The following is a 23,454-nucleotide window of genomic DNA, read 5'->3' as shown; positions in this document are numbered from 1 at the left end:
TGAAATAGGCACTTAAAAAAGGCACTTAAAATTGGAGCAAAATGGTAGTTGGTAATGTTTAAAAGCCCATATAGGTATCCAAGGTATAAAAAAAGTTGCTAGAAGTATCCAGCATACCTACATATTCATTTCACTCGACTGTCGTAGCAATAGTACAAAAGAAGTGGACATAATTGCACAAAAAAAAAACCTCAACTGCGTAGGTGCGAAATAAAAATTGAAAACTCGTACTTACAATAATATTGTATGCAGATTTATTCTGATGATTGGTTGTTGTTGCACATCACAACTAGATGCTTTCTCAAATTTTCGAAATAGAAATTTTGTCTCCTGTCAGTCAATATAGTTTTAAACAAAGAGAAGGATCTTTCTACTTCGACAGAAGTTATGGGCGCGTACCTAAAACAACTTGCCATGGTAGGAGATATGGTAAGTTCAACTGTAGTATCACCAGAAAGTACTTTTGCAATGTCCTTGATGCATTCAAAGTCTGTATTTGCAGAGATGACGTTTTCACATTTCTTCCTTATTATGTCACCAGATGGTCCAGGCACAGACATTAGTTCTTCAATAGTATTGTCGAAAATCTTTAGTGACTCGGATAAAGACATATTTCTTTTTTCCATGTGTTCAATAGCTCCAGGGAGCTTCCCAAAATAAGTTGAAATAAAAGTCAGTTCATTTTTAATTTTAGAACTGCTAAGCAGATTTTTACTTTTTCTTATAGATATGGCTTCTTCATCCGAAAAGCTGGTAAGGACTCGAGTAACTTCCTCAAAATTTGTGCAGTAGTATGAGACTGCTGAAATCCATGTTCCCCATCTCGTAAGGATCGGTTTAGGAGGTAATTGAATGTCTGGTGCAATTTCTTCGAACACTTGAACTCTTGAAGGGGCTTTCACAAATACTTTTTTCACACTAGAAACAAGCGAGTCTACTTCAGGTTAGAGACCTCTTACTTCCTCTGCTATCCTGTGCAATGCATGAGCAAGGCACGTTAGATGGATCATATTAGGAAATAAAACTTTTATGGCATTTCCAGCTTTTTTCATGTAGGAGGCTGCATCTGTAAAAAATAATAATAGCACTCTTTCATGCTCAGTACCATTTGGCCAAAGTAAAGCCAGTGCATTAGTGAACAACTGTGCAATTGTAGTACTGTTAGTCTTTTACAACTGTTCAGATGTCAACAAAAAGATTTTATGTTTTTCAAATGGGTCTATAACACCAACAATAACATTCGCAACATATCGTCCAGTTACATCTGTCGTTTCATCTATAGATAGCCATGTTTTTCGTTCCGATTTCATTTTGAATAGTTTTAAGAACTTCGGTATAATAGTCATCTAAATAAGTTTTCCTTAAAGTTGATTCACAGGGCACACTTTGATTCGTATATTTTTGCAAAAAAGCTCGTATACTTTTATTTTCAAGTTTCCACAGCGGAATGCCGGCATCTACAATTGATCTGCATAAATCCATTGCAAATTCCGATTTGCGAGAAGATAATTGAAAACAGGTGGGAATCAGAGTCGGTGTTTTCCCATCTTTTGCTGTTTTATGCTTAGATGTCTCCAAGTGCTGAGATATAAAATACTTCTTCTCAAAATTTACTGACTTCTCGCATGCCTTACAAAACAGAATGCTCCCATCAGTAGAAAACACATCCGACCCAAATTCTTTCACAAAACTGTCCAGTTTTTTGCTTGTGCAGGGTTTTACTTTAGGCATTTTAGAAATAACTAGTAGTACTAGAAAACTTTTTCGTGCTCCTGCTACAATGTGCTCAACCAGCTTGGTGAATTCGTTTTGTAGATAAGAGAGCATACGAGTTATTCGATGGTGTAGGCTATATGGGCCGTAAGTAAGAATAAATTCTATTGACTGTAAGTAAAAATAACTCCAATCTTTTCACTCCCTTTCTCTCTCTCCTTGCAAAGCGCATCGGGCGAAGGTGACGCCACGTTTTCTGACGCCACGACGAAGAGAAAATATTAATAAGATAAGAGGAATAAAGTCCTAATCTCTATAAATGCATTACAATACGTCGGATGACAGTCAACCATTTCTGTACTTCAAAATTTCTTCATTTTGCGTTTATGCTCGGTCAAAAGCACAAAAAGCTTTGCAGAAAATTTTTAAATTAGACAGAAATAGGCATTTATGAACAAAAGGAACGAAAAAGGCATTTTCAGAAGAAAACGTTTAAAAAAGGCAGAAAAGGGCATTTATGGCATTTTGCCTGAACTTCCGGGCTCTAATAATGACCTCAAAATCGACAAAATAGACGAGTGCCTTTTTAAACTCAATGCATCCTTTTTTAAAGGTGCCAAAAATTGTTCAACATGTAAATTCAGTAAGTTATTAGACATTGATTTCATAGATGATAATAAAAATTTCAACCCGATAACCGCTTTTTTCTTAAGCGACTGTGTTCTCTCTAAGCTTTTCGGACAATCATGACTATCCCCACTGCCCTAGACAAACTGTGTTCTCTGCACCAATGAATCCCGGCTATACCGGGGGGAGGCGAGAGAGTGCACAGGGAGTCTTCCCCCTTTTGTAAATAGTGTAAATATTCTTTCTTTATCTTTATCATCAATTTGTTCCCTTTATTATGTATCAACTTGCGATTTATTTTTATGTATGACTCAGACTTGATTTTATCAATTATTGTTCATTCTGAGATTTAACTTAATGTTAACGCAGCACCTCCCTTCCCTTCCACCACATATTATTCAATTTAGATGAAAGAGCAGATATCCATACATGGATAGGTACTCTGAAAAACTTGATTAGTTAGTTAGTTAAACTTTATTATCAAATTTGCAAGTTTTTTACACTTTTTGTAAAAATGCATATACAAATGGTAGCTAACTTTATGTTTTAATGCATTATTTTTGGTTCATTTAAACTAATTCTCCACACCACTACATATTAATGATTTAAAAGCTCATGCAACGCGACTTTATTCCAACTTTAACGAGGTGAAGCTTTTATAATGTTGATATAATTAATTAAAATTCAGAAAGCTTTGGTTTATAATTGTCCAGGGGTAAAAGCGAGACGGAAAAGAGGAATGGCTGGTAGTAAAACCATTTCGATTATAACTAGTTTCCGGAGGGAGTTAACTAATTCTTTTTAAAACTATTTAACAATATCTACATTACCCTTGGAAAATAGGCACAGTTTCATATATAGACTAAAATTATGAAAGAAATCTTGATAGTTACAGATATTTTATTTTTCTCGAAAAAAATGCTAAAATGAAATGTCTTTCGTACCAGTTTTTGCACTTTTCCGTCTTGCTATATAAAGGCTTTCAGCCATGTAAACGTCTACCCCTCTATAAAATATTTTGCAAAACTGAGTAATTGGCAGGCCTGAGACAGCCATTTTTCATCACTTCAAATGAATCGCAACCAAATAATTCTATCGGTCGCTGTTACTAATTTCGCTATTTACATAGCTGCCAACTCTTCCGGTTCTCCCGGAAGATTTTATTTTCATTTTTAAAGTGCTAGCGAAATTCATGTTATTTCACTAAACTTTTTGAATTATAATAATAATTTTAAATCAGTTTGTAATAATTCAACAAATATATAAAAGAATATTAGTTCTTACGATAGCGAATTTCAACCTGATTAAAATATAAATATATTTTTGAGGAAGATAGTTTTTCGGTAATTGTTTTACTACCACTTGGAAAATCCATTCTCGAAGAGAGTGAATGTTGGCAGGTATGTATTTATATATTAACAGCAGTCGAGAGTTTATAGGGGGAAACTGTGACAAATGTGACAATTTTCATTTCCAATGCTATTATTATAATTTGAAATCTTAAAATTGCAGAAATTTCTTGTTACAGATAAAGCAAACAACTAGGCAAATAACAAGTGGAAACATAATTTCAAGAGAGCTGCTCATTGTCGTCTCCGCTTCTGATTACGGTGCTCGTTATCAATGCAAATCTAAAAGTAAAGCCCTGTCTGAACCTCTGGTATCTAGCATCACTCTGGCTGTGTATTGTAAGGTTCCAAATTATTATTTTCTTTTAGATAACTTACAAGAATACTTAATAATGAACTTTTATTCATAATTGAAGGAATTGGGAGCTGTAACGATAAGCTGCATATTTCAAATTAATCAGAATGGTATTTTTTTAAGTTTTAGAAAAGTCCATAAATCTAATAGATTCTCCGAGTTCAAGAGATTATGTTATTATAAGAGTTTGATCATTAGGCATCAATACAAGAGTTACTATCTTTAAATGTTTTGTTTCATTTTTTCACATTGCAGCTCACTAAATTCCGTGGCTTATTATTATGTTGCTATAAAAAATTTACTAGCTTAAATTTACTGAAACTAATTTACATTTTTTGTATAGTTTATAATTATATTACTATAATAAACTTGTCTCGATTTTGGATTTGGGAGGCCTGGGCTGCACTTTAAACTCCATAAAACTACAGACAACCAAATTAGCTTTAAATTAACGTTTTTTTTCAATCACTATTTTCTTAGAAATATAGACCTGAAGTCTATTATTTTTTCTTCAGAATGTCTACCTTCTACGGTAGCAGTTGAAAACTTCATGCTTGACTAAAATCTGAAATTTCACATTAACCCTTTAATAGGCCATTTATTTCTAGTAAAGGTAAATTAAAGTATTTTTGGATTTGAAATTGATATAAGAATCGTAATTGATATAAGGAAAAAAACTAATTTAGCTTATAAAAAACAAAATATAACTTCTAATGCCATTTTTTTTATGGTAAGTATATTTACCACGACCTATTAGAAACTTATTGACTTTTATTTTTCGTTATTTATAAAATAAATTTTATAACTGCTACAAACTTCAAAAGGAATTATGTATTTTATAAATTTTATACGTTTTCTTAAACTAGCAAATGGTTTCCAAATTTATTCAAACCGACTTCAAGAAAGTTGAAGTTATCAACAAATGGAAACCTAAATTAAAAGTGGTAAAAAAGTTTACCATGGACTTTAAAAAGTGGTGTTAAGTATACTTACCACGTCCTTCGAAAGGGCTAAAGCTGATAAGTAAGCATACCGTCAGTTATCTCGATCTCGGGGGCAGTGGAGTTGATATTCCGAAAATTTAATTAAGCAGTCACAAAGTCAATTACAGAAGAATCACTTCCACTTCATTCAAATTCAACCTCTTCAAAATTATCATCTGTAAAATCGTCTTCATTAATTTCACACACATTAATCCTTCTTATAATTCTTTTTCAAACACATCGACGTACATACGACGGGGCAAAACATATTTTCAGCCCCAAACCCCAACACACAGACAAACTTATCAAACTGCTAACCAAAGCAAAATATTTCCTTTTACTTAGTAAAATGAGTTTAAAAAAATCATACTAACAATTTCCCTATGCCTGAGTCTTCTTGGAATAGTAACTTAATTGCAATTTATACGAACCCAAGAAATACATGAGATCGTCAAGAAAGCGGTTAAAAAGTAGATGCTGTACGAGGTAAACTGAAAGTCCTGATTTGTACCATCAATTAACCTGTCATCACAGTTAGAAGGTAATTCAAACTTCCGCTAACTTCCAAATCTGTTGCATGCTGTTCGAACTAATTAATGAGCGAAATATTTATACTATATTTGTAGTATATGTGCATAATTGGGCAGGTAGATGAAACAATCGTGAATTTAATGATAGAAGCATAAAACTCGTACACATGTACCACACATATAAAATTTTAATTTTTATTGGGATTTTATTATTTACTTTTATCTTAGATTTAGCCCAAAACAATAATGGAGAAACTTCAAAACTGCGGCCTCTGAAATTTTTTGATGCGCTCTTTTTAAATATTTTATGATCATTTTGATTGATTTCGAATAAATGATGACTAAATTTATTACTTTGTGCAGTTTTCTATATTAATCACTATTAATTTCTATATTAATCACTATTATTGTCACTTGAGGAAGTATCTGTCACCTGCTCGCTTCTCTTAACGACCCCTACTATTTCTTCGAAATTATTTTGGTTTCTTGATCAAGAGCAGATTTTTACATTAAAAGTATTAGCCATTATTCCATTTTTAATATTCTATGCCACATTTCATTTATAATATATTTATTTAAATAAAATTTTATGGATTAATTAATTGAATGTATGAATTGATGGTAAAGTGTTTACACTTATTTTATAATTTGTCCATTATTAGTCCATTAGATATTAATACCAGATGTGTAAACATGTAAAAATTTGTATTTTTTGTTCACAAAACCTTTATAACTTCTGAACTACTAATCTGAACTGATTTTCATCTCGGAACTGGTTCATTCAATTAATTCATCGTGAAAAATATCGTCGGAAACAATGCCCTATTTGCTGTTTAGGAAAAGTTCAATGCTCATTCGCAAATCAACTCCACTTTTCTAAATAAAAAAAAAGAAAACGAGAAAGCGTACAGAGGCGAGTTTTTTGGTATCATTTATCATAACATAACAAAGTTTTTGTCAAAAAATATCTTGAGTATTAATTTTTCTGAAGAAACACCTTTTTTGTTATAATTTCTGGACTAATTATTAAATAAGTGTAAACACTTTACCGTTAATTATTTTTCATATAAAATTGGATTTAAATAAATACATTATTAATGAAATATAGCATAGAATATTAAAAATAGAATGGTAACTAATACTTTTGATGTGACAATTTGGTTGAGAAGTAATAGTGGCGGTCGATGAGCGAAGCGAGTAGGTAACATATATTTCCTTAAGTGACATATAATGATCAAAATAAAAAACTGCGGGAGCAAAATAAAAAAATAAGTCATTTCCTTAATAGATAACATTCGAAATCGCCAAAAGACACTTAAAAAGTGCACATCAAAAATTTTCAGAGTCCGGTTATTTTGAATGCTCGCCATTATTTTTATTTGCTAAATCTGAGATGACCTGCTCTAATCCAAAATTGAAGCTGCATATGTGTAGTAGATGTGCAGTAAGTTTTACGCTTTTATAATTAAAGGCGCGATTATTCAAAAAACTGCTGTTCTAGTAGTATAGTCAGAATTTTAAATTCGCTTAAAATAGCATTTCTTTGCAATTTTAGTTCCTCCATCTAATGTCACCATCAAAGTAAGACCGAAGAAAATAAAAACCGGCTCTGAGGTAAGTTCAAATTTTTACATTTTTGTTTATGATAGTGAATTAAAATATTTATTTTTGCATTCATCACAAGTCCACGTTGAATATCAATATTTGCCGATGAACAAACACATTTAAGACAGCGATTTTGTGCTTGTTTCCATTCAATATTTTAAATCACAAGATATATGGACTTGGTAGTTCATCAGAAGTCTTGGTGTTCCAGAGTAGTGTAACAGTGTCTGACAAGGTCAACCCCATACACAGAAACTTATTAGCTTTTTGCGATACGAAACTTTACTAATCTAGATATTGTAACACAAGGTAGGATCAAAAAGTTCCCGGTATATGTCAATTACAAATTATCAAAAAATAGAAAATTAATTTTACTTTATTGACCTTCAAAGAATTTTCCTCCTGCATGCATACACTTCTTCCAGCGTTTGTATAATGCAGTTATTTCATAGAATACCTAGTTATTCCATGAAATAACTGATCCTGGCCGTTAAAGTGTGTAATATGCTATTAATTTGACACTTTAACTAGCTATTCTATGAAATAACTACTAGGTATTCTATAAATTAACTAATGAGAGACAGTTAAAGTGTAAAATAAACAATTTATCTAAAATGAAATAACTAGGTATTCTGTAAATAAACTAATGATGGACAATTAAAATGAAAGAGAAGCAATTTATCTAATTTATGCTGCGTATAAATGGTATTTATGGAAACGTACCATAAAATCATTTGTTACTACAAGGATTGCTAAAATGACACTTGGAATTACAAAGAACATTATTTCTAAAACAAAAACATTTTTTGTTGACACACTGGGTTTTACACGAACATTTTTTAAATCCCTGTATAGATTTTAAATCCCTTAATAGATTATTTTACACTTTAACGGGCTGCAGATCGTTATTCTATGAAATAACTAGTTAAGCCATGAAATACAAGAGAGTTTTACACTTCAACGGACACGATCAGCTATTTCACTGAATAACTAGGTATTCTATAAAATAACGGATTTCATACTTTAACGGTAACACCTTCAAATTCATTTCCAGCCGTGCGAACAGATAAAAATCTTCTGGTTCTAGGTCGGGAGTGTAAGGAAGGTGTTCCAGAGCAGTATAACGGTGTCTGACAAGGTCTATCCATCTGGCATGGTCACAATCAGAGCATGATGTGATGGAGTATTATTGTGTAAAAGAAACTATGTGCAAACAAACAGGATACAAGTTCAAATTATAATAAAGAATGCTGTGAACACTTCAACGTAAAATTCCAGATTCAGAGACAATAGTATCAATATTTATTCGTCCGTCCGCATGCAGGCGTTGAGTTCGAGGGTTATCTTCGACTCTCGTACAAAATGACATCGTGTGAATCCTGGCTAAATATGGCGCTCGTAACAAAAAGATAAAAAAAAGCTATATAGAAGAAATAATATGCGCTCGACAGCCGTCCACAATGATGCCCCAATTTTTGATGTTTTTGACCCCTCCTTCCCTATGTATCACAGTGTCACACTTCATCAAACAATCACAACCACGTGTCTATTGCATTTCATGTCACGTTATATTGCATACTAGCTATTCAGATACAAAACGCATGCTTTAGATCATGTTTTAAATTTTATCTTTAAACTTTAACTATATGTTTTGATAATATTTATGAGCATAAGAATAACAATGATGAGATGCTTACTTATTTTGATGAAAATTGTTTAAAAAGAAATAATATAAAAATATTTAATCTTCTGTTCTTTTGTTAAACAAAATGTAAGTCAACACTCATTATTACCCCTTCCTACCCCTTGTTACTAACTGTCACAACTTCCCCAAGCGTGATATCATTTTTGGGCAGCTGCTTGCAATAATTTTTATTTTCAGATTAAATTGTACTGCCAATCAACTCTGAGTAACCCAGCTGCCAACATTACATGGTGGAAGGGGCGAAAAAATGATGTGCAACTTGTTTCCATTTCTGAATCCGTCACCCCCTCTAAGGATGGGGGAGGTTACATCTCAAAAGCTAGTGTCTCTTTAAATGTGACAACAAGTGATGATGGTTCATTATACACATGCCAGGCAGAAAATCTAGCTATTCAACAAAGTGTTCATGATACGATAATCCTTTCTGTATTATGTGAGTGGTGAAAATTATTTTTTAGCTTTAAAAAAATTTGAAATATCTAAAAAAAATCTATCTATAAAAAAATATTGATGTAAACGTTTAATATGACAATCTAAAGGTATTTAAAACCTTTTTTTAAAATAACAAGTTTAAAAAAAATTTTTTGTTGGAAATTATTGAAAGAAAACGAGTTGTTGCATAATCCGATGCTCATTTACATAGTGGGTAAAATTAATGTCTGCGTACAAGATATTTTTAATCCAAAATGAACTAACTTACTTTTTTTTATTGTTAAATTTTAAAATATTAGTAGAAAAGTTTTATCAATAAATTTTATACAAACTTTTTTTAAAATGAATTATGAAAGTTGAATATACTAATACGGAATAATAAAAAAATAAATATTTACTCTGTTAATTTTGAGAAAAGTTTTTTTTTTTCAATACTAAAACATAGTTATGAGACTTAAATAAGTTTGAGTTACTTATTTTTCCTTCTCAACTCTCGCTGCTGAACTGAAATTATCCCTGGGTATTCCGGGGAGCATGCGGCCCTTTTCCTACAAGTGCAAGTACTGGTCGATGAGATCATTGACATTGTGTTAGCAACGATGTATTTGAGGAGGGGGGGGGGGAACTATAATTGACAAGAATAAACACCTAAAAATATATATGCTCTAGTTTTAGTTTTCATGATTCATAGTAGTAGTGTTAGTACAGTGCTAACAGAAAGTAGCTTTATGTAATCTTATTATTATTTTTTTTTTATAGATTCCGATTTCTGGTTCCCAAAATACAGGGGGGTAGTTTTACGTGATCTTATTATTATTATTATTTTTGAACTAAGGAAATACATAATTTTTTTTTCTCCATTGTCAGTGATAAAATTAGTTAATGAGCATTCCAAAGGTGCCAACTTTACTCTGCTCTTTAGGAAAACTTCTTCTATCGGTAGCTAAGTTTATGTTTTAAAATATTATTCTTTGTTTTGCAACTTTGATTAAAAGTCGTTTTCCCCACCACAGGGAGGCCACAGGAGACTAAAATTGTAAAAAGTGGTCGAAACTCAATAAGTTTTTTTTATTTAGAATCTTTTTAATTATTCAATCGTAACTCTCACTATAATTTATGTTTCATCTTCTTGCAGTCAGACTAACCGTGGGTGGTTTTCCTCTCCATGTAACGCAAATGCCATGTAACCCTCCATTTGAAATTTATGCGTTCAATTTCATTTACAATGATTTTAACCACCATTATCATACCCTCCAACATTTGAAATGTATGCTTTAAATTTCAATTGCGGGTATCCTAATTGTTTTATTTTTCCCAAAATATTTTACAAAATAGTAAAGAATTAAAAACGAAAATCTGCGGAATGTTGGTTAATTCAGACTACACCTTAAGTGACTGGGGTTGCTACGGACGAATAAAAATGCAAAAAGTGGTGACCAATAAAATTCAAAATTTTATTGAAAGAAATTAAAATTAGCTACATTTCGAGCATATTTTTTTCAGTCTACCATTGAAAGAGGATGTAAAGAATAATTTTGCTTTAAATTTAAATAATTTGAAATGCGTGTCATGGTGGTAGTTACGATTGAATAATTAGCGAAATAAATAAACAAAAACTAATTGAATTTCCGCCACTTTTTACGTTTTTAGTGGCCTAAGTGACTTATCTAGGGAATATTCGAGCAACGTGGCGTCTTATATGTACTTTTGAATTATCTTTAGGCTGTGGTGGTCAGAATGACTTTAACCCTTTTGCGCCGACTGTTACAAATAAATACGTGCCAGCATAAAATCGTATCAATCAGGGTAAAAAGATAAAACTGGTAACCAAAGTAGTTCTTTAGCAGTTTATTTGTGAGCGGGGTTATAATTGTTTGATTTATTTAATTCACCATTACTTTAGTTCAATGTAAAATTATTTAGTTATACTTTGAACTAATATTGATTATATATATATGATTAATCTATCAATAATTAAAGTAAATGCAAAGTAAGTCTGTCAAATTAGCAACGCCTACATTTAAGCTACCGTTTTTTATTTATTTACATCCTGATTCTGATTTTGTACGAATGCTCTTATGAATCAACCGTCCTCAAGGGGTTAAATCAAGTTTACAGTTCTAAAATTTAAACCTTAAACACAATTAAACTAAAAACTCTACAATAGTTAAAACTAAAAACTAAGTTGCTACTAGAAAAATATTAAGTTCAAAGCGAAGTAAATTGTTATCCTAGTTAATGTTAAAGTGGCATAAATGCTTACTAACTTAGACGAAAATTTACTACCAGTAATAATTTTTTTTTTTATGGCTCGTTGGGAGCCTATAAATCTATTTGGTTTAAGCATTTCTGACACGTTTCAGACAGACCTACATTCACAAAATCTGACCCAGCTATAGTTGAAGTGAAAGAAAATGACTCTACTATTGTTGATGTCACTGCGAAGGCGAATCCGAGTAACGTTACGTACAAATGGACAAGAAAGGGAGAAATCATTCAAGAAGGTCCCATTCTCAATATCACAACAGCTGAAAGATCTCAATCTGGAGAATATATATGTCAAGCCTCTAATGAAATAGGAGAAGCCACGTTGACCGTTGTTTTGAAGGTCCTATGTAAGATTTCTATTTTTATAATTATGGTATTGTTATACACACGGTAATTATTTATGGGTAATTATTTAGGGTAGCGTTTCTCAAATTTTTTTTCGGCTTCTGAACCCTAAATAATCAACCTTCTTTATTCGGAACTCCGATTTTATAAATAAAGTTTATTAAGGTAATAGCGAACGTTATAACCTAAAGAAGACTGTTTTGGAAATATTTAATTAGAGGAATTAAGATTTTTTTAATCGTTTAATCATTAATAATCTTAAATTAGGTTTTTTTGTACGACAGTTCTTGTGCTATATCTAGTCCAGTTAGAAATTTGTTTTTGGCGTATATGCATAAGCAGAAAATGAGTGAAATAAGCTGAATTATGGTTCATTTCGAGATGAAAACTTAAAAGACTTGCTATAAACATTGAAATTGATTATTAAAGAATTCGCTCATTTAATTTTGATTTGAAAAGTGCGATAGTAAATACTAATGCAATATTTTATAAATACTTGTTCTTTTCATAATTTATTCAATATATCGTTATTAGAAGTATTATATTTTCATTGAAAAAGGACCATTTCTAATTAATTGGTATGTGCCGAAAAATTATATAAATTATGAGAGGTTGTTTCTAAATATGAACAGAGATTTTGAAACTCATCATTGATTATAAAAAACATTAATTCATGGAACCCCTTTAACTCTTCCTTGGAACCCTAGGGTACAGTAGGACACCATTAGGGAACCTCTGATTTAAGTTATACGTCTGGTTTTTATATAATTTTCTTTCACAAAAAAATGGCTCAATTAAAATTTTATTTTCATGTTTGGCAAGCAGGGGTCTTAAAATTATAAATTTAAAGAAAATTTAAAAATTTACAAAAAGATTTTTTAAAATCAGGGCAGATTTAAGCTTGAATTTTTCATGTGAAATTAACAGCTCTACAACAAACTGTAATGCATAAATTTCAAAAAGTTTTTTTCTCTAGATGAATAATGTGATTACCTGTGTTTTGAACTAAAACCTTAAAAAATATTCAAAAAGACAATGAACTTACAATAAACTAAATGTATTAATTAATAATGAATTTTTAAAGAGAAATTCTAAATATTTTTACTTAAAGCTTGATAAAAATAACAAATTCACATTTAAATTTAAGCTTTTAGTTCAAAATTGTTTTGCTTACTATAGCTTTATCTGCGAGGCGATATTTTATTACAATTGATTTTGTTTTGACTAAAGAAATAATGTCAAATTTGAGCACAAATATTATTCATTTATTAAATCGCGTAATTCTACGGAATCAATTGAAAGTCTGTTTTAGCTATTTACAACATATAGGTTATTAAAACTATCGAGAAAAAAAAGGCAAAGAAAAAAAAAATAGTAAATCAAAAATTTCGATTTCGCTTTTTTTTTTATTCGCACGCATGAAGATCTTCTATAGAAATTGATTTCACATTCTCAATAATATTGGTGCCTAAGTTTTTTTTGCAAATTCATTATCAATTAAGGCAATCTTTGAGTGAAATTTCGTAGAAATTATGGATATGAAAAGATAATAAGCTTTTTATACCAAAGGTTTTCTACCATCTGATTTACATTCTTTTTACCTTCCTTACCTCTTTACTCATCACGCTAAAAATATGAAATATACTACCCAATACATAATCCATGATAAAAACAATGAACAAATCAAGTCAAATGGTGTAAAAATATAGCGGATATATTAGCTCAAAAAATTGATCACAGCTCCTAGCGTAGAAAATACCAACCATTGTTATTTAACAGCAATAATATTTTTCAATCATGAATTTATTTTATTTAATAGATCCTGCTACGCTTATTATATCAGAGAATGAAAAAGTGAGCAATATCATTGTTGCAGAGCCGGAGTCCAATGTGAAACTACAATGCATGGCTGATGGCTATCCATTGCCAGATGACGTCATTAAGTGGGAAAGACCTGATTTTAAAATGGACGAAAAAACTGAGATACTCTTTAAAGGAAATGGAAAATCCATAATTGGAATCAAGAATGTCACTCGCGAAATTACTGGTGAATTCACTTGCACCGCTAATAATGGAATCGGTTCTCCAAGTTCCAGAAAAATATTTCTTATGGTGAAACGTAAGTAAAAATTTGTTTCTTCATAAAGCCTTAAAGCTGTTGCCACGGAAAATGTATAGAAAAGTAGTTAAATTATGTTTTCTTTGTTTATATACTTTACAAAATGATTGATTTTTGCTAACATAAATACTAGTTCTATGTATTAAACTATACAGTTTTTTAATTTAATATTGAAAATTAAAGGAAGCTGATAAAAATGAATACAAGTGGAAATTTCAAATGAGATGGGTCTGATTCATATTCATTCTCTTGCATTTTACACCAAATATTTATTTTAGTATTAATAACTTGTCGTTGTTCTAATGTAACATGATATAACAGGACTTCGTAACATTAAAATCACAATAGAATGAAAAAGAAGACAATGGAAAATAATTTAAAAAAAAACTCTTGCCATAACTTGTGGTAATAGTTTTTTTTAAAATATAATTTATGTAAAAAAGTGGCTCGAGGAGATTCGGGCATTTGTCAACTGTCACACATATCGTTTAATATAGTTTTCACATTTCCGATTTAAATAATGTTGCAGCCAGAGTCTTGAATATTGATTTGCTTAGTAGTCTGAAATTTTAGACTGGAGACTTAAGCTTCCATCTCTTTCAAAAATGTTTCTTTACATAAATAACATTGGTCCTGTGCTTATCCCGAATATTTAGCTTGTAGAGACTACTTTGGAAACATTGTTCAGTTGGCGTGCGAATAAATAAAAATTTATTGCTAAGTAGAGCGTGCTTTTCATTTTCTAGAGAAAAATTTAGAGCTGAAAAAGAACATATATGTGATTCAGTGCAATTCAATGTAAACATGTGGTTCACTGTAAAAAATTTTTATTGATGGCCAAATCGGTAAATGAGGTATTGCAGATGTTTACTCCAATAATTTCTTTAACATGTTCACGCCGGGAAAAGTAAAAATTCTGGTAGAAGAACTATTTCAATATTAGATAATATTTGGGAGAAGTTAATCTATTCTCAACAATAACAATTCACTGTATGGAAATTTATCACCGCGAAGAAGCAATTCAATATAAAAATTGCATCCGTTAAAAACAATTGGTAGATATGGATTTTTATTATTCCCGGAAAAAAACAAATAAATGAAATTTATTGTTACCAGTTTTTACTCCGGTGCGCTGCCAAGATGAGACAATCTAGCGTGACCCACTGGTGGGTCACCCCGGCGTGAATGTGTTAAAAAAAAAAGTAAACATGTAACCTTTGGTATCAATTCATTTTATTACTATTTTAGTCTTTTGATTACGCAGTGAACGTCTTATGAATACTTAGTTTCCTGAAATAGATTATAAACTTTGACTGAGAGGTTCATGCTGTTATTCTCACGACCTTTGCAGAAAATATATATTAAAAGTAGGAATTTGTTTTCTGAAAACATTTCTCTCATTTCAAAACATCTTGTTCAGTGACCTATCAAACAAATTAAGTTTTACACATACTGCTAATGTATGTTTTTTTAAACCCGAAATTCTATGATCTCTTTGTTATTTGGTTTTTTCTTCCTTTATGCTCCTTAACGATATAATCGTTTTTAATTCTCTTTTAATGAAATGAACAATATTTGCATTTAAAATTACTATGTAAAGCGTAATTCTATATATCTTTTGTGTGTTATCTAGAATAAATAATTAATAAACATGTAAATAAAATATTAGGATAAAGAAACAATTTTATTATTTTAGGACAAATAATCGAATTTTCGAGCTAATAAAGCGCAATCATTGCGGTTCCAAGAATCTCATCTACGTTATACTACGTTTTAATTAAGTTAGACGCATTATCTAACTTCCTCTGAATAAAGATACCTTTTCTTTCTACAGGCAAAAAAAAAATATAATAATTTAGGTGGCACCATTTTGGAAGATAAATTCCCAATAGTTTAATTAAGAGCTTGATCGAGAAATTTGACTAATTAATGCTAATTTTACATTTTATATCTTTCCTGTGTAACTGCGAAATTTTAAACACTTATGCACAACTTGAAGAAAAATGTCAATGCTCGTAATTTTAAAATCGCTCTGATTAGATATTTACACTTCCTGGTACAGTGTAGTCAGCCTCCACACGATTTTTTTATAGGTAGTCTGATCAGACCATTGTTAAGGATATCTACTTTCTGAACGAGTCATTTAATACAAAATTTAGTTAAAATAAGAAAGTGGTAACAAATATATGACGGAAAATTTGTTTTATTTATGAATATTATTGGTTTGCCTTATTCACTTGACGACCACTACAGATTCAATTCTCAAATATGTATGTTAAATTTTTCTCAATTACTCTTATAAAAGGTTTTGGGTTCATGCGCACAACTGGTTCACTTTTTAAGCAGTCTGCACGGACTACTTGTTAAAGACCGTGTGGAGGCTTTTTGATGTAGGAGGTGATGGTCTGGCAATCCGGAAGCAATATGTGCTACAAACCACTAGTAACGTAAGACTAATTGCTTTTATATGTTTAGCAACCACTATCCTTTGAACAACACAGAAATAAAGTATGTGATTTCACGTATAATGTATTGTCATGATCGCACTTGCTAATATACTGCCAGACTAAAATTTTCAATCAAAACGTTGCTGTTCCGGGAAATGTTCAGCAAAATGAATGCATGTTACCGCTCTCTCAACATAAATTGGTTTAACTTTTGACAAAAATGCAAATTTTTCTGGAGCCCTTATAAAATGATAATTTAAACCATGTTTCATTTCAAATCGAACCTTAGTAATATATAATCAAGGTAATAAATACGACATTATGGTTAACAACATTTCAAAATTTTTGGCCGAATATACTTGTTTATATTTACTCGCTTTCATTTTCTTTGATTTAATTCATTTCAATTCTTACCATCAGAATTACATACTATAAATATGCAATTACATCATAATATGCGTATTCATATCTATGTGTTTTTTTTCTTAAGATTTTTGTGCGTTAAGTTAACTTTATACGTTGTAGTTTAAATGCATTTAATAAAACGTTTCATGAAAATTACGAGAATTTATTACCTCGTAATAAATATGAGTTAAAGTAATTGTTTTTCAAAAAAATCTTTCAGATGAACCAATTATCCAAAAAGAAGTTAATAGTACCATCTTCAGCAATCGTGGAATCACTGTCGAACTGTATTGTACTGCTGGAGGAGTACCGAACATTAACTTTACCTGGTCTCTCGAAGGAGTCATCATCACACCAAGCAAAAAACGCATGAAAAGTGAAATCTTTCAATTGGATCACATTACTTGGCAAGGTGTTCTCACCATAGACGATGTGGTTGCCGAAGACTTCGGTGAATATAAATGCATAGCTAGAAATGAAATTGGATTCGACACTTATGAAATAAGCTTATTACCGGACAGTAAGTTAATTTTCATTCATTCAGTAGTTTTTATATATTAAAACTTAAGAATTTCTGATCAGTGTATTGTCTGACCCAGCCGAAATTCCTTACTCTTTACAGAGACTTGCAAGGTCCTTTAAATTAATATCTTAGTGTCCCGTTAGATTTTTGCTTAATTTATTTATTTGGATAACATTAGAATTTTTTCCCGATTGATTTGGTTGCAAGCTACACCGTAAAAAATGTTTCACTAATGGGCTGTCGGTGACAGTGTACGATTCATTCTTAACACTAGGTTTACGGGAAGCGTCATTTTGACGTATTTCGAATTTTATAAAGAAAATTACAAAACCCGTTTGCATTTTTATTTCATCGCTTGCAATGACTTTTATCCATTGATCGAGGTAAATATATAAACTAAACTAAACTCAGCTGCGCGACAGCCCATAGAGGGCCAAGGCCTACTGTGCCCATCTCAGTTTTCTTGACCTTGGGCTCTGGGGTGCAGGAGCAGATGTTCCGGTCAGGTGGTCAGCCGAACGCGGAACCCCCAGTGTTTAGTTCCCAAGGATGCTTGAGGTAAATATATATATTGAAGTCTATTTTCTTCAAAAGCGTTGAAATATTGAAATTCTCGTTGTTCTCCCCTTCAAATAATTATAATTATTGGTCAAAATAACTATTTAAAAAAAACGGTAAGTAACTACTCAGTAAATTTTGTAAACATAAAGTGGTGAATTATTTAAGCCTGCGAATTATTTAGAAATAGGGGTGGATAAAAATCTACTAAATTTAATTTATTAAACCAAGAATCACAATTGATAAACTACCACTCTAAAATATATATTTGCTGTCCGGAGCAAGTTGGCATCTCTGTAAGTGCTGTTATATGTATTCGTTCATGCGTCAAATTGACGCGTGTTCGTAGAGATAGGTAAATAAGAAACGGTTGTAAACCTAGTGTTAATAAGGATTTTGCTGGCAGAGTTTAGTGCGTTGTGGAAAATGCCCAGCAAGCATAATGAAAAAGTCATCTTTTAACTAATCATAAATTTTATTAAGCAAGAAAAATCATAACTTAACTTAAACATCATAAAGGAGAAACAATCCTCTCCATAACATGAGGTAACGTATTCAATACATACAGTCATGAAAATCAAACGAAACAAAACTCCAAATCTAATCTTACCTTACAGATTCACACCTTACAGATTTAAGTTTAACATTTAACTGTCTTTCATATTTTGCTAAATACAGTTTAAAGCAATTAAAAACTTCATGTTTATGTTTTATAGTAAAAATTTCAACATAACGAGAAAAATCATCTATTACAGATACGAAATATTCAGCTCCGCCAACTGAATTTACTGGACTTTTACCCCAAACATCCATATGTACTTTCTCTAATACACTTTTAGTCATTATAACGTGATTTACTTTAAAACTAGTTCTAGTCGATTTAGTTATTTTACAAGTATTACAAGCATCAAATTTACCACACAAATTATCTAAACCATTCACAACATTGTTTTGACTCATATGATTTAACATTCCAATATTTAAGTGGCAAAATCGTCTATGAACCAATTCCCTATCTAGACCTGTACTAAATGCTAATTCTTTAGTTACTACCACTTTTTCAACATAGCCTTTAAGTATATACAATTTATCAATTCTAGGTACAGTAAATAAATAATTATGGTTTTTACCAAATACAGTCATTTTGTTGTTACCCCATTTTACAGTAATCCCTGCTAAATCCATATTCGAACCGCTTATTAAATTTCTACGCATATTGGGTGCAAAATATACATTTTCTAATTTTATGGGAACAAATTTATCTCTATCTTTAACATTAAAATGTATATCACCAATACCAAAAATATCAGACTTACTGTTTTTATCTCCAACAAGTACTTGACTAGGATTCAAAGTCTTGAAGTTACTAAAGTAGTCTCTTTGTGTACAGAAGTGTGCTATGCTGGCAGTGTCAATAAGGAATTCAACAAACTGCTTGTCTTTCCTTTGGCGAATTTCAGCATCTCTTATCGTAGTCAAATCACTGTAAAAAGTTTCCTTGGAATCTTGAGTTTTAGAATTCCGTTTCGTGGTTTTCTTCTTCAGGAAACATCTTTCCGCACTATGTCCTTTCTTATTGCAGTAGGAACACATAATTGTTGTTGTTGTATCATTGCCCAGGACGCGACCACTGCTTTTATTTCCATTCAACTTCCGATAGGCTTGCTTTCTAGTAGATGAAGTAGTATAAGCATCGGCGACTATGTCCTCTCCTCTGTCTTTCTGCTTTTGTTGTATCCTTCCAGATTCGATTAGGAGCTCCTTTTCAACATTAGAAATCGAAAAATCTTTATCTTCTAGTCGATAAAGCATTTGAACTAAGTTGTCATAATCTGCTGGCAATCTTCTAATTAATTGGAAACATGTGAGCTTTTCTGGCATTACAAAACCAGCATCATGAATCTGTTTCTTTTTTTCATTAACTAACTTGCAGAAAACTCCAATAGTCTCCTTCTCCGGATCAAACTTCAATTCAAAGAATTCATCAATAAGTCCGGCTGACCGTACTCGGGAGGTAGGTTCAAAGTTTTCTATTAAAATAGTCCACGCTGTCTTTCCGTCCTCTGTGTCGGCTATCAGCGGTTGAAACTGCTCATCAATTCCTTGGAATATAGTAGAGTAACTTCTAGCTTTTCGCATTTCATAAGAGCGTAAGTCTCTGTCTGTTGCATCAGTTGGTAAAGGCTTCTCTGTACCACCAACAAATTCCCAAGATCCTTTATCGATGAGTAACACTTTCATATTTATTTTCCAGCTACTGTAATTGAACCTATTTAGCTTTGGAAATCCCAATATGGAGCTGCTGTCATTTTCGGCCATCTCCAATCTATCTAAACGGCCCCAGTAGCGTTATAATAAACTTGCTTCTAAAGACGACAAAAGCTTAACTAAGCTGGGCAGGCATGGCCCATAACCTTGCTGGCAGAGTTTAGTGCGTTGTGGAAAATGCCCAGCAAGCATAATGAAAAAGTCATCTTTTAACTAATCATAAATTTTATTAAGCAAGAAAAATCATAACTTAACTTAAACATCATAAAGGAGAAACAATCCTCTCCATAACATGAGATAACGTATTCAATACATACAGTCATGAAAATCAAACGAAACAAAACTCCAAATCCAATCTTGATTTGTTATATATATATACAAAGTAACACTTGCATAATGAGGGTACTTACACACTCAAAATTAATGCTATGCAAATTCTGTCTTTGAATTATTTTTAAATGTTCGAACTCCCTCTTTCAGAGGTTTTTCGAACTCGTGATCTCTGACTCTTACTCGAACCTTGTTCATTGAAATCCATAGTCTGACAGATTTGAAGATAAAACTGGCTCGCGCGCATATGTCGCGACAACAATTTAGATGAAAAATTTAAGTTAAAGTATAATGTTCGAGATGGAAGGTACGATGGTCCGTAGAGGTACGATGGTAGTACTCGTAACTCATCTGACCCTGCTTCACACTCCCCAACCATACCTTAGACTTTTTCGGCTCTGAAACACCGAGAAAATTTCATTCAGGAGTGCTTTCTAAACAACTAAGACAAAATAGGAGGAAGTACAGACCAGTCAAACAACCAGTCTTTATCTCGAGTAATCGAATACAAACCAAGATGTAGAATAGCTAAACTTATTACTTTGACTCGGCAGAAAAAAATATTATTTCTAAAAAAAATAGCTTAAATCTATTTCTACGATATAAATTGTTAGTTAAAATTTTATTTTCGAATTAAGGATTATCGTTTTATTTTTATCAATGACACCAGCACTTGACCTATAGAAGGGAGGAAATTCGAGCTTAATAGACTCATTTAAATAATCTAGTAAAAATGTTCAAAAATGTATTTTATGATTTTATATTCTACGAATTGAAAAGCGGACACTACAGTCTTCAGTAGCTTAGGTTATTGCATATCTGTAAAAATAGCTAATTTTTTTTGGATATTATAAGCACCCAGCCTCTTGTAGTTCTAGAAATACGGAGACCTCCGTTCTTTATTTTTTATATTTCTTAAAAGTATAAAGCGATGGTATTTTTGCTAACATAAAAATGTGCTTTATATTCAAATGAGAAAGAAAACAGTGCAGAGTGAAAAAAATTTTTTTTATGTTTTATTGCCTTATTAATATCTGAAGGACACAGCAGGCAACTTTAACTGTAACAAAATAGTGTAAACTAAATTCATATTTTAATGAAATAATTTAGTTTTTAAAGGTATCAAATATACAGACCCAACGCATGTTTAGTTTGGTTATTAGCGTCACACTCAAACTACACTAATGGGCCCTTGGCGATGGTCAGGAATTCATACATTATGATGATTCAAAGATAATACTGGTGGACGCGCATCCTACTTTTTCGCAGTTTAGATCGGCGGGCAGATGATTTCAGTAATCACCCGTTCTCCGCACCACGTTCACTAAACGTCCAACCATGCGTTGATTTTTTTCTGGCTCTGAAAACGCCTGAGACAAAGAGAGGATTTTGAATACCTAAGACAAAATCGGAGAGAGTGCAGTCCAATCAGGCCCACAATCATTAGCACGTGAAATCGGACCCCAGACCTAGGTGTATTGTATTTATTTGTTTGGAAGTTTGACTTACAACTGCTCCGCCTTCATCAAAAAATTTTAAAAAAGCAGTAGAAAACTAAAAACTAAAATTTGCAGAATTTGGATAATTTTGCGAACATTTTAACCCGTTTTATCCCGACTTTTTATATTGAAGTGGTGCAAAAAGTGGTTTTATGAAAAAAGTGGTATAATATGTTATTCAACTAAATGGGTAATATCAATTATTTGTTACCATTTCAGTTCGAAATTTCCCAGCAGCTGATACTTATACATCTAGTGATAGAAACTTAAATCACTAATAAATTATGGTGGAAGGGAAACTTTTAATTCTCCTAGATAAAAGACAAAATTGAAACAATTGTCCTACCACAATATATGTTTTTGAAAAAGAAAACTGTCCTATAAATATGACGGTGGGCACTAACGGGTTAACCTGCTTCAGGTTTGTCATTTATCTAGGAGAATTAAGAGTTTCCCTTCCGCCACAATTTAATAGTGATTTAAGTTTCTATCACTAGATCTTATAAGGTGCAGGGACATTTCGAATTGAAATGGTAACAAACAGTTGATATTAGCCATTTAGTTGAATAACATGTTATACCGCTTTTTTCAAAAAGACACTTTTTGCACTACTTCAGTATAAAAAGTCGGGATAAAACGGGTTAAGAGGTTCACTACGAAATAACAGCATCAAAGGGGCATTTTATATTAGCCTATGTGTTATTACGAAGTAAAGGTGGCTAAAAAGCCTACATATAGAATTTGCTGAACCAAGAATTGTACGTAAAAGCATAAATGTTGCTATATCGCTAAAAAAAATTTTTCACTGAGCGGAGCAAGTTAGCAACTCTTGTACAAATTGGCAAAGCACTTCGTATTGTTTTTTTAAGTACTGTGTATTTTTTTAATATTCTTACAGGTGCTCCTGATCCTCCTGTTCTGATACGAATTTTAAATACCACAAATGATGCCATTCATTTGAGGTGGGTTCCAGGATTTGATGGTGGACACAATCAAACTTACCGAATACGATATAAAACAATATTTGATCCATCATTCACTTACATCGATGTTCATCCACCAGAATCGAACTATTTGTGGCTAAAAGATTTGAAATCTGAGATGGAATACGAATTGGCAATCATGTCTATAAATAAAAAAGGAAACAGTCCTTACACTGATAAACTGATGAAAACCAAAACTTTAGGTGAGAAATTGTTCACATGTTGTGCTCCAAGTGTTTAGTATTGTTCATTTTAAACAATAAAGACATTACTTGTTTCTCAGGTAACATACAGAAGATAATTTTTGAAAACAGTATTATTTTATTTGCCAGAAAAATGTAACAAGGAGAAAAAAGAATTATTTTTATTTTTTTGTTTTGTAAAATTATTTCCCGTTGTATATCAGCTAA

General features: G+C 31.6%; 1 protein-coding gene across 1 annotated transcript in view; it reads left to right on the top strand.

Annotated features, from left to right (window-relative positions):
* Nucleotides 1-23,454, top strand: part of LOC107445030 (nephrin) — a 78,752-nt gene that overhangs the window by 43,660 nt on the left and 11,638 nt on the right. Inside the window, exons 11-17 of the mRNA XM_043049932.3 lie at nucleotides 3,869-4,028; nucleotides 7,113-7,171; nucleotides 9,045-9,300; nucleotides 11,663-11,914; nucleotides 13,732-14,031; nucleotides 17,104-17,403; nucleotides 22,960-23,247. Of these exons, the coding sequence (XP_042905866.2) occupies nucleotides 3,869-4,028; nucleotides 7,113-7,171; nucleotides 9,045-9,300; nucleotides 11,663-11,914; nucleotides 13,732-14,031; nucleotides 17,104-17,403; nucleotides 22,960-23,247 (1,615 nt within the window). The remainder of the gene's footprint in view (nucleotides 1-3,868; nucleotides 4,029-7,112; nucleotides 7,172-9,044; nucleotides 9,301-11,662; nucleotides 11,915-13,731; nucleotides 14,032-17,103; nucleotides 17,404-22,959; nucleotides 23,248-23,454) is intronic.

The sequence above is a fragment of the Parasteatoda tepidariorum genome, chromosome 5 (assembly GCF_982258835.1).
Source record: "Parasteatoda tepidariorum strain Cologne lab strain chromosome 5, Ptep-v5.0, whole genome shotgun sequence".
NCBI classification, from domain to species: domain Eukaryota; kingdom Metazoa; phylum Arthropoda; class Arachnida; order Araneae; family Theridiidae; genus Parasteatoda; species Parasteatoda tepidariorum.
This window is presented reverse-complemented; position numbering and strand designations above follow the sequence as displayed.